The sequence below is a fragment of the Anabrus simplex genome, chromosome 12, assembly GCF_040414725.1.
Source record: "Anabrus simplex isolate iqAnaSimp1 chromosome 12, ASM4041472v1, whole genome shotgun sequence".
In the NCBI taxonomy this organism is placed as follows: domain Eukaryota; kingdom Metazoa; phylum Arthropoda; class Insecta; order Orthoptera; family Tettigoniidae; genus Anabrus; species Anabrus simplex.
Genome location: NC_090276.1, coordinates 17,044,855 through 17,057,046, shown reverse-complemented (window position 1 = coordinate 17,057,046; position 12,192 = coordinate 17,044,855). Strand labels below are relative to the sequence as shown.

General features: G+C 39.4%; 1 protein-coding gene across 1 annotated transcript in view; it reads left to right on the top strand.

The window, feature by feature from the left end:
- The window catches only part of LOC136884440 (ankyrin repeat and BTB/POZ domain-containing protein 2), a 309,915-nt gene that overhangs the window by 272,754 nt on the left and 24,969 nt on the right, over positions 1-12,192 (top strand). Inside the window, exons 16-18 of the mRNA XM_067156605.2 lie at positions 2,418-2,577; positions 6,340-6,484; positions 9,784-9,989. Of these exons, the coding sequence (XP_067012706.2) occupies positions 2,418-2,577; positions 6,340-6,484; positions 9,784-9,989 (511 nt within the window). The remainder of the gene's footprint in view (positions 1-2,417; positions 2,578-6,339; positions 6,485-9,783; positions 9,990-12,192) is intronic.

Sequence of the window (12,192 nt, the reverse complement as noted above, 5' to 3'; positions counted from 1 at the left end):
ATGTGAAAAAAACGAAGGTACTTGCAAAACCTGCCCCAGGATTGACTCTTCCTGAGTTCAGTATCTCCATCTTAGACACAACAATGGAGCAGGTTGATCACTTTTGATATCTTGATAGCATCTTGTCTAAACAGTGTACCTGCGAACAACATGTTGATAAAAGAATTGGGGCTGATCATGCAGCATTTGGATGGTTAATGCACAGAGTCTTCATGAATAATGACCTAAAACACCATACCAAACTCATGGTGTACAAAGCTGTTGTCATTTCCACGCTATTGTATGGCTGTGAAACTTGGACACTCTACTGCCGTGATATCAAAAAACTTGAGCGCTTCCACCAACAAAAAATTATATACATCTTGAGTATTAAGCGGGAGGACGATGTGACCAACACGGCATTTCTCGACAAAGCGCAGCTAAATAGCATTGAGGCAACAGTCATCACTTATCAACTGAGATGATTAGCCTCTGTTCACCGCATGAGGGATACCAGGCTTCCCCGCCAAATTCTGTATGGTGAACTTTGTTCCGGCAGTAGACCTCATGGAGCTCCTCTTAAGCGTTTTAAGGACCATTTGAAACACATCATGAAGACCACTGGTATAAATATACAGACATGGGAAGAATGTGCTGTGTACCGCTCACTGTGGCGGAACACTACATCCACCGCTGTCAACCTGTTTGAAAGAGAACAGACACCAAGCGACAAGCAAGAAAGCTCCGTCAGTTACAACCCCGTCCTGCATCCATTCAGTGTGATTTGTATGGGCGTATGTTTTATGCCAAGATTGGTCTGTTTAGTCATCGCAAACACATCCATAAACTGAGTTGATCTGCTCCCCTTATGCAGGAAGAAATTATATATACTCGGATCGAGTTACAGCCGACAACGACGAATATGACTTACACTTACTCCTTGGCATGAAAGATACGGTAGTTCATTTGCAAACATTCAACTTCTCTTCATCACTCGTCGTCATTGAGCAACACCTCCAGTATTTCATCCATTTCTAAACTCCCCTTTTAGGCCATAGCTTTTTGCCTATTTCACAACACTCACACTGCGCTCTTAGAAACACAATGAGGCTAGCTCCACCTCAACTTTTGTTCAAAAGCAATAACTTATCTGACTTAGGTCAGATACGGGAGTGAACATGTTAACATCTAAAATTTAGCTGTTTGGTTTTGAATGTAGCTTATCATAGCATTTCTGTAATCCCTTGAAAAGTGCAGAAGAGAGCTTCTACTGCACACAGATTTGTATATGTCCTTGTTTTTAAAAAGAGAAAATGATTTTGGATAATATTGCATACAACCAGCAGAATGAAAAGGGACAATAAATAAATAATAATAATAATGTTATTTGCTTTACGTCCCACTAACTACTTTTTAAGGCCTTCGGAGACGCCGAGGTGCCGGAATTTAGTCCTACAGGAGTTCTTTAACGTGCCAGTAAATCTACCGACATGGGGCTGTCGTATTTGAGCACCTTCAAATACCACCGGACTGAGCCAGGATCGAACCTGTCAAGTTGGGGTTAGAAGGCCAGCGCCTTAACCATCTGAGCCACTCAGCCCGGCAATAAATAAAGATAAGAACAGGAAAAAGGAATACATCATAGGATAAATACATTGACCAGCCAGTGTGCGAAGATGGAGCACCATAAAGAAGAGAGAAGGACAAATATTAAACCTTAAAGACAAGAACAGTCTTTACATCTTCAAATAGATGGGCTCTCCCCTCAGCAATCCCAGTTCTTCTACGTCCATTTCTTCTCATCCCTCAGTGTGCTTATTTCTGCCTCCCAGCTTGATCAGGAGGAAGGATTTCAACACTCATCACGAGAGAGAGCTTTAGTCTTGTTGTCAAAAGTGTAGGATATGAAGGAAGGCAGATAAACACAGGAAAAGAGAAGAGATGTAACATAAAGATGAGTACAGGTAATGAAAGACTAGGAACACAGTAGAAAACAATCTCGATGGGTCAGTATAAATAATGGAAATTTAAAAAAGCAAGTGAAGAACTTGAAAAGAAGCAGACATAGGAAAAACACAATGATGGGTCAGTGTGGAGAAACGAGCTGAACATGTGTCATTATAAGTCTGTAATGTGCCGTCCGGCTCCATGGCTAAATGTTTAGTGTTCTGGCCTTTGGTCACTGGGGTCCCGGGTTCGATTCCCGGCAGGGTCGAGAATTTTAACCATAATTGGTTAATTTCACTGGCACAGGGGCTGGGTGTATGTGTCGTCTTCATCATCATCATCATTTCATACTTATCACGATGCGCAGGTGGCCTACGGGCATCAAATCAAAAGACCTGCATCTGGCGAGCCGAACTTGACTTCGGACACTCCCGGCACTAAAAGCCATGCGCCATTTGATTTCATATAATTCTGTAATTTGAATGTTGCAGTGCTTTGTCAGTGGCAGCTGCCCATGGCCAGCGAGCCACGCTCCACAAACTGTTGTCACATCCTCTCAACGCCAACAACAAAGAGGTCTTGTCACTTGAGGAGATTTTGGCTGAGGGAGCGAACCAACTCACAGCCGACAGAAGAGGCAGTAGACTGCAGGTATGGTATAGCTCAGATAAAATTAAGTTTCTAGATTATGTAGGAAAATTTTGGCATTAAATGATATTATCATATTTGCTTAGCTACTGGTCTTGAATTAGAGTTTTGAGTCTTGGTGAGTAGTTGAAATAAATGGAAAGAGTTAGATTTGGAAGTAAATTTGTCACCTACCCCCTGTGGGTGGGAGACACAGACGAAGAATAACCCACGGTATCCCCTGCCTGTCGTAAGAGGTGACTAAAAGGGGCGACCAAGGGATGATTGAATTAGAACTATAAAACTACTTGTGATTATTACTATCACATGGGGAACACCATGGGTCACGTTTACTTGTGAGTAGTCCCACTATATGGAGAACATCACATCACAGGCTTACGTTGCTTGTGATTTGTACCATTATGTGAGAATCACCACGGGTCAGGGCATTGTCTGTGATTAGTACCTCTATATGAGCGACACTGTTGGCCTGCGTTGCCTGTGATTTGTACCCACTATGTGAGGAACACCACGGGAATACCGGTGCCCATGATTAGTACACCTAGGTGAGGAACACCATTGGTCTTCGTCACCTGTGCGACGTACAATACTTGTGAGTTGTACCACAATGTGTGGAACACTGTGAGTCTGCGCTACTTTCCACTAGTACCGCAACATGAGAAATACCATGGTTCTACTTTACTAGTGGTAATTACGATTATGATGGTCTGTTAACCTGAATTTTGAACCCCTTTAGGCAACAAGCATCTTCGATTCAGGATTGTGTTTTGGAAGCAGTTCCTTGGGGAACTCTGGGAAAGTTAGGCATTGCGGGTCGGATCCACTGATTGTTTTAAATTCTTATTCATCCATTCATTCTTTGTCATCACATTTTGAATTCTGGTCATTGGATGAATTTTGGACTTTAAAATTGTCATTGATATTTCGTCCTCATTTCGTACCATTAGGGGTCAATGCCCTAGATGTTAGGCCCCATTAAACAACAATCATCATCATCATCATCATCATCATCATCATCATCATCATCATCATCATCATCATCATCATCAAATTTGTCACCAAGGAGACTGTCAAATGCAGAACTCCACATAGTCCATTAATCATTGAAAACACACAGGAACAGAATGTACCAGCTTAACACAGAGATGCCAACTTTCAAGAAAGGCAATTCGTAATGCAGCCGTTCGGCCACGGGAGGGGGAGCGGCGGCCGTAGATTTTTTTTTTTTTAGATCTTACTAACTTACATATCATTGAAAAATCAATGAACAACATACAATTCAAATGGAAATTCTAAGTTCCCATGGAGGGAATTAGATATTTTTCCACCAATAGAGCATATCAAAAATCAGATCAAAAATTAGATGTTGGCTTTTTAGGCGTTTGCTCTATTAACCAGCGTTTCATCTTAGGTCTGACATTAGACTCGTCAGAGTGGGATGTTACAAGTAATGAAAATCATTTTATTATCTGTATTGAAAGAATCTCAATAATAATATAAGAAAATTTATTGGACTCCAACCTATTCAATACATTACAGGATGTTAACGTTTTTAGTTAAACATCGTTAAAATGGAGACATGTTTCGCCCCCTATGTGGGGCATCATCAGTCATATCAAAGCACCTCAAAATTCGTCCGCCTCCGTAGCGTAACGGTTAGTGTTATTAGCTGCCGTCCTCGAGGGCCCAGGTTCGATTCCCGGTACTGTCAGGAATTTAAGACTGGCAGGAGGGCTGGTATGTGGTTGAAATGGTACATGCAGCTCATCTCCAATGGGAGTGTGCCTGAAAAGAGCTGCGCCACCTCGGGATGAGGACACGAGTTTACCTTTTTACCTCAAAATTACACCAGACGTCTGGTTGGGACTTATGAACATAATATGCGAGAGAGAGAGTACATTAAAAAACACTTACAAGGTCTTATCTTAGACGAAATAACAAATTGACATAGTTACAACATAGTAAAATACGTTAGTGGTTCTTAACATTAAAACGAGGTCATCACATGTACAGTATAACAATGAAGGTAATTAAAGTCTATTTGATGTTGAGTTCAAAGGTAGTTTTACGTAGTATATACATATGTTGGAAAATAAAATGCAATTTACAATTACTGAACACTTATTTATAATTGTTAAAATTGATGAGGAGAAACATTCCAATTTTGTCTATTTGTGATTTTGGCTCCAACCAAAATAATTCGCCCATTAATTCATGAGGAAGTTACCTCCGTTGGTCACTCTCTATATGGATGGAGTGCCTAGTGCAAGTGAACTGCAGTTTTTATTGATTATAAAATGAGGCTGTGCTAAGACAGAATTACACAACAATGACTTCAAATGAAGACAGTTAAAATGTCATTAGATTCTTCCTAGTTGACTAGAGGTTTGCGTATATTTTTGTTGTTGAAGTGTGGGAAGTGAGTTGTTGGTTGAATGGGCAACGGTCGAAAACGTTGTGCAGTGCAATCGGTGTTTGAGCTGTCTTACGTATGAGGGAATCTTAAAAGCTGTTGAACTGTTACCTAATTGCTAGGAGGTTTGTGGAGCACTGGCTGTCGCTGATGTCCTGCTCCTCGTGTTGTATAATTGAATAAGAGAAAAAAGGAATTTAGAATGTGAATGTAGAGCCCAATTAATCATGATTGTAAAGTGAAAGTGTTTGCCGCATGCAAGTGGACGAACTTACTTATCTTGTCGATGTTAGCTGGAACCGCCTGTTCCGGTTGCGTCTGAACGACTAACCTTACTACTCCTAGTGAAGTATTGATGCGGTAACGGAGGGGTGGAGCGTAGAGAGGGAGGGGGAGTGAGTTTCAATTTGTGCGTCTGTGTTGTTGCTTGAGATGCGTTACTCGAATTGGATTGGGCGGACCTAGCATTAGGCGTGGCAATTGGAGTGCATGCGTGCTGTGATTTAAACAAACTGGGGATTTTATTTTGATTTACGGCCTGGATTAACCTCGGAGTTGCCTCATATAACGGATTTTTGTTGTCAATAACGTTGTTAAGATTATTATTTTTATTATAAGTTTGTTCCAAATAAATGTACAAGTTTTCCGTCTCGTTCAATAACTTCCCTTTACCTAGGCTTCTAACGATCGTAAAATCTCTCTCAATTGAGGTGAATTTATGGCCTGTTTCATTCATATGCTGGCCCGAATACTTGTTATGTTTGGAAGCATTGTAATGTTCCAGATACCTTGTCTGAAAGCTCCTCCCTGTTTGTCCAAAATATGTGAATTCACATTGTGCACATTTTAACCTATAAACACCAGACCCTGGGTAAATATTGTTATTATTATTGACTATTGTGGTTGAGGAATATGTTCTGGTTATTATTAACTGTCCTGAAGACTATGTTGACGTTGTGTTTTTTTAAAACATTAGTGATCTGTTGGATAGCTGGGCTATTATACGTAAATGTGGCGTCTCGACAAACATGACAGAAGATGAGCATAGAGATGCGCTTGTCCCGTTTAATATTAGCACGTGACGTAGTGTACATTGCAGAGTTCGGCACACATGTCTGTACCCGCCTTAAGGCATTAAAGCTTCCACATACTGTTAACAGATGGCAGCACTAACTTAAAACCGAAATCGCGGATAACGAATCCGCGTATACCGAGGATTACCTGTACTTAATTTCTTTTTATTGAAAATATGAATTAATAGATCAAGTAAAGGGTTAAACCACTAGCGGAAAAAGAAAGGAAAATACTGTAGGTAACTCAAGCATTAATAGTAAGTTTTCTTGTGTCTCCAGGTATCATGTCCTTCTTCGTCGGACACCAGCGCCTGTTCTGTCAACTTGCTGAGCAGTGATAGTTCGCAGCTTCTAAAGCTAACCAAGACCCAGATTAAATCTTTGCAGGAAGCCATGTACCACAGTGCTGAAAACAATCATTTAGGTAAGTTTAAAGTTATTTTCTCCCCATTGTTACTAATAGCTCTCAGCAGTTATTTAAAACAATACTTTCCAAAGTATAAAACTAGATTTTTGTTTCTCTGTATAGTTTCCGTGAAAGTACTAGCATTTAAACTTCCAACAGTATTGTGGTTCATAAGAATCTAAGATAAATAAATTAATAAGTGAATAATAAAAAATCTTTTCTTTTCCTCTTTCGATCATTGGCACAAAAGAATCGACATTTGTGCCACGGAAAAGGGTTAGATCTCTCCTGTGTGATATTACCTGTGTCGACACATTTGCCCAGTCCAGTCTTCCCCTTTCATCAGTGAGTGCTGGAAGTGCAGCTACGAATAGGGAAAATGATAAGAGAAGAAAATACAGGGATTTGTTGGACAAATTCTTCTTCATGCCAGTAGCCATTGAATCAAGTGGTACTTGGGGTAATGATGGCCTCAGTTTTATTGAAGAGGTTGGCCAATGCATTGCTCCGATTTCTGGCACACCATAGCTCTAATGCTTGGGAATGTCACATCCATTCTCGGGACACTACCATCTGGTAAAGAGCTAGATGAAGTTTTTTTTTTTTTTAAGATATGACTTTGCATTTTATGGAAATTGAATTTTAATAATAAAGCAAAAAATTTTGGTTATGCTAATGCTTTATGATATGAATATATCTTAGGTCTTGAGGTACATCTGAAAATTTGTATGACATGATGTGATGCGACAAAGTGTGTAACGGAAGTCGTGTCGCAAAATGTTTTATCTAGCAACAGTGACCTTGAGAGGTGCATGGGCTGTAGATACATAGAAAAAGAGTGTGTTGAAATAGAAGGCAGTAGTTTAAGATGCGTAGAGTAAAACCTTGTTAATTCCAAGTCGTTGGCACGCAAAAATCGAACTTCGAATTATGTGATTTCAAATTAAACACCAACTCGTAATTCAGAAATGCCAACCATTGCGGTGTCACAAAATATTCTAAGACTCGTTACTGCATTCAATAGACCTTGATTCACAGTTTAAACCTTTCAAATGCCATGGAATTTTTTTTTTTTCCAAAATGTATCCATCCAACAATGTGCATTTACAGTATTCAAATAATTCACTTGGATAACTCACTGGCAAGCATAACCTCATGCAATGGAAAAAAAAAAACCACAATTCAAATATGAGGACAAATTATGCTGGCTCTACTCTTCAAATGCTTTATATCTTGGTTTACTGAACTGTTTGCATTTTTACATGCTTTGTATTTGCACGGAAAGTGCCCGACGCCCTTAAAACATCGTGGCTTATCGAACTTTCATATGACGAGGGGAGGAAGTCACTTGCTTCCGTGTGCATTGCAACGCAGTACAGTGACCCTTACCCTTGTACGATTTCGCGGCTGGCACTTCTCTCCTTTAAAACCATAAGTCTGTTTGGGCTAAAAAAATGCAGTTTCATCGGCACTGCCAATATTGTTCGGTGCGTACGAATTGATTATATGAGCCACGCTTTTTCACCAGCTGCCAGCATTGCCAGTGTTCACGGATTATGTTTCTCGGCACACTGCCTGCTTCGTGATATTGTGGCATTTCTTAAAACGCTGAATACAGAAGAATTACGATTTCAGTTGAACTTGGCAAATATGAATCACACTGTAGACACACCGAAGGGAGTAAAAGTGCAGAAAGCTACCCCTGCACATTCCAGAAGATGCATTCTTTCATGACGCGGATAAATTTTGAATTTAAATTATTCTGTAAAATACTATTTTTTTAAATATAAAGTGTAAAATGTAAAGAAGTGAATACTTCGGTATTTGCAGATGATGTGGTGATTTGGGGAAAGGGAGGAAAGAAGTACAAAGGAGACTGGACATTTGGAATGAAAATATGAAGGAGTTTTTAATGGTTATTAGTAAAAAGAAAACTGTAGTCATGCACTGTGGAAAAGAGAAAAAGAGAAGCCAAGTGAACGTAGACGGAGAACGTTGGAGAATGTAGAACAGTTTACATATCTGGGTAGCGTTATTAATGGAAGTAATGAAATCAACCCTGAAATTAATAACAGACTAAGTAAAGGACATTAGGGAAGCTGGATTGGATGTGGCAGAAGTAATGGAGCAGGAAAAGTGGAAGGACAGAAAGGAGTGGAGGAGGCTTGTTGACCACACCCGAGCAACTGGAGTGGGACATTGATGATGATGATGATGATGATGATGATGATGATGATGATGATGAAAGGCAGTTTTGAATTAAAAGTCTGAATTTCGGTAAAGGGACCGACATTGTTCTTCGAATTATGAATTATGCATATTTCGAATTAAACAATTTAAATAACATGCAAACCGTACCTCATGTTTCCGGGAACAAGAGCTTTTTTGAATTGGCAAGATTTTGAATTGACCAATTTCAAATTATCGAGGTTCTACTGTAGTGTATTACCTCGGCCAATTAGACCTGCGCTGCATCAAGTCACTTTACAAAGGAAAAATTAAATGTATCCTAATTTAATACAAAACATAATTCCAGCATTAGGTGGAACAATAAAATTCAAACATGTTTCGACTCGCTTGAGCCATCTTCAATGAAATGACGAGGGTTAAAGTAATCTACATATTACAAGCTAAAAATGTGCTAAAAACATAATGAAGAAACAAAAGAAAAACAAAAGAGACATAACGGAAATAAAAACAATAACAATATACAATATTTACATCACTAGATGGAGCAATAAATAACTTGCTGAGACAGATTCAGTGAAAAAAGGTTAATATGAAACATAATTGAATCCAAAAAGTGTGCTGAAACTAAGATGAAAAGAAAAGAAATGATACAGATAGAAACGAAACATAAGTGCTAATGGTGAGGTTGCGGACCTCTTAGTCTAAAAATTGTAGTCGGCCATGATAGTACTAACATTGAGATCAATGGCCTCCCTCTTTTGGTACACACTGTAGAACTAATATGTAAATCCGCAGCCTTCTGTTTAGGCTATGTCTTCTGGCTAGCAGTCATCTGAAATTAGCAGCCGTTGAAGGATAGCCATGACTGAGAGACATATTTATGATCATTTGATTTCTAGAGATATGCTATCAGTATGTTCTTATGGGATAATAATTGTATGGCCTCAGCTACCGTTTGCAAGAATTTTAATTTGATGCCATCCGGTTGTCTGCTTCTCAATTTTGACGTTCCGTTTTACTCTAGTTCTACTAGATGGCAGAGCAAATGAACTGTAAAGATATTTCATAAAGGCCTTTGCAGTGTGACAGTAGATGTTAGTCTCATTGGTCTGTTGTTACATTTTCAGATATGACCCTGGACCTGCGCAACCTCGGAGTACCATGGACTCTGCACTGCTGGATGCACACCCTGGCAACTGCTCACGAACAGCGGTTAGACAACATCATCGATCAGCTACTGCAGGACTTCCTGCAGGTGTGGCCAGATGACTACTCCACCCAATTTGTCGATGAATGCTTACCGCTGCTCTTCAACATCTTCAGGTTTAGCAAGGTCGGGGGATTTTTAAAATCTTTAGTTATATATTATAACTGGATAGTTTGTAAGTTGGATGCTATATGGATGCAGTGTCCTTTACTGATGATGATATGATTTGAGGTGAAACAGAAGAGAAAGTACAGACCAGACTCAAAGTATGGAAATCCCAGTTCCAGGAATATAACCTCAACATCAGCGAGACCAAGACAGTGGTGACAGCACTCAACAGAGATTGGCGTCCAGCAAGTATAAAACTAGAGAGTGTGGATAGTATTCCTTACCTTGTAAATGTAATCTCCACTGATAATTTGGTCAGGAAGGAAATTACAAACAGAATGCAAAAGGATCAGAATTCTACCAACAAGTAAGAACACTTTTATAGGATGACAAGATTCCAAAACCAGCCAAACTGATGATGTTTAACAGCTATTTCATACCAGTATTGACCTATGGTATTGAAGCGTGTACCCTCACAAAAAGAGATTCATCAAGACTGCAAGCATCAGAGATTAAATTTCTTAGATCCACCATCTAGAAGACCAAGATGGACAAGTTAACAAATGAGGAGGTGAGGAAAGAAACCGGAATAAAGACATCCCTGTTAGACCGAATTGGCACATCCAGACTGTGCTGGTACGGGCATGTGATGAGGATGGAGCCTACAAAAACAGCCAGAATAAGTTTGGAAAGACAGGTGGAACGGAAAAGACCTGCAGGAAGACCTAAAACCCAATGGATGGACATGATCAGGGTTGATCTAGTTACCAGAGGATGGACAGTGGATGATGTTCTCCATGACATATTGTATATGGACAGGAAGAAGTGGAAGAGGCTTATTAACAGTGCCCTGGAAACTGGAACTGTAAAATAATGATGATGATGATGATGATGATGATGATGATGATGATATATATGGACTTGTAAGAAGGAAGAGTCTACACAAAGCAAGTGAAAGGGGAAGATGATAACACAACCAGAAGAAATAAGGAAAAGGTGGAAGGATTATCTTGAATGTGAGAAAGGGTGTAGATGAGATGATAGAGGAAGAGTGTGAGGAGACAGAATACAAGACTTAAATAACAATAGAAGAAATAGAAACTGCTGTCAAAGGAATGAAAGTGGGAAAAGCAGCAGAATTGGATGAATTGTGTGTGGAAATGATGTAAGCAGCAGGTCACATCCTACATCAGAACCAATATCTGGAAAGAAGAATTAGTACCAAATGACTGAAGTAAAGGAGTAATAATACCTATATTTAAGGAAGGGGACCATAAGATTTGTGATAATTATCGAGGAATCACACTCAAATCTCAGGTAGCAGAAATATTAAGTCCTTATAGATTTTACACAATTTTCTTTTTCTTTTTAGACTCCTCCTTCTTAACCGCCACTCCAACAACTTTAAAATTCTTCAAGTTTTCTGCCTCATTACTTTGTAATATCCTTGATCGTTTATAAATTCATTTTTGAGAAGAGTTCACTTAGCTTTCTTTTTTTTTTTTTTGCGTCGCACCGACACAGATAGGTCTTACTGCGACGATGGGACAGGAAAGGGCTAGGAGTGGGAAGGAAGCGGCCGTGGACTTAATTAAGGTACAGCCCCAGCATTTGCCTGGTGTGAAAATGGGAAACCACGGAAAACCATTTTCAGGGCTGCCGGCAGTGGGGTTCGAACCTACTATCTCCCGAATACTTGATACTGGCCGCACTTAAGCTACTGCAGCTATCGAGCTTGGTCACCTAGTTTTAATATGTACAAAAGTGTGTCCTTAATTTTTTGGCAACGTATGTCTATCAATCAACTTGAAGGATGTCATGTTTTAATGATAACTGTTTATATATGTTTTTGTCACATTACCTTTTTTTTTGTAGTTCTTTTTGTCATCTCCTACATCAAAACCAATAATTACAAGGACTTTTAATTAATACACCTATTAGATGATGGGAGCTGTACCTTAATTAAGGGTACGGTCACTTCGTTCCCATTTCCAGCCCTTTTCTATCCCATCTTCGCCATAAGACCTATCTGTGTAAGTGCAACATAAAACAAATTGTTGAAGAGTGCCCTCTAACTAATATGCTGGAAACCTCAAGAGTATTCTTGGACACTGCAAGATGTTTGTACCTCAGAGGCAAACCATTGTAGGTCTACATTTTTCTTGATTTTTAATTGTGTACAGTTTTAAGATGTAAAAGCTGATATTCTTTTGAGGATAGT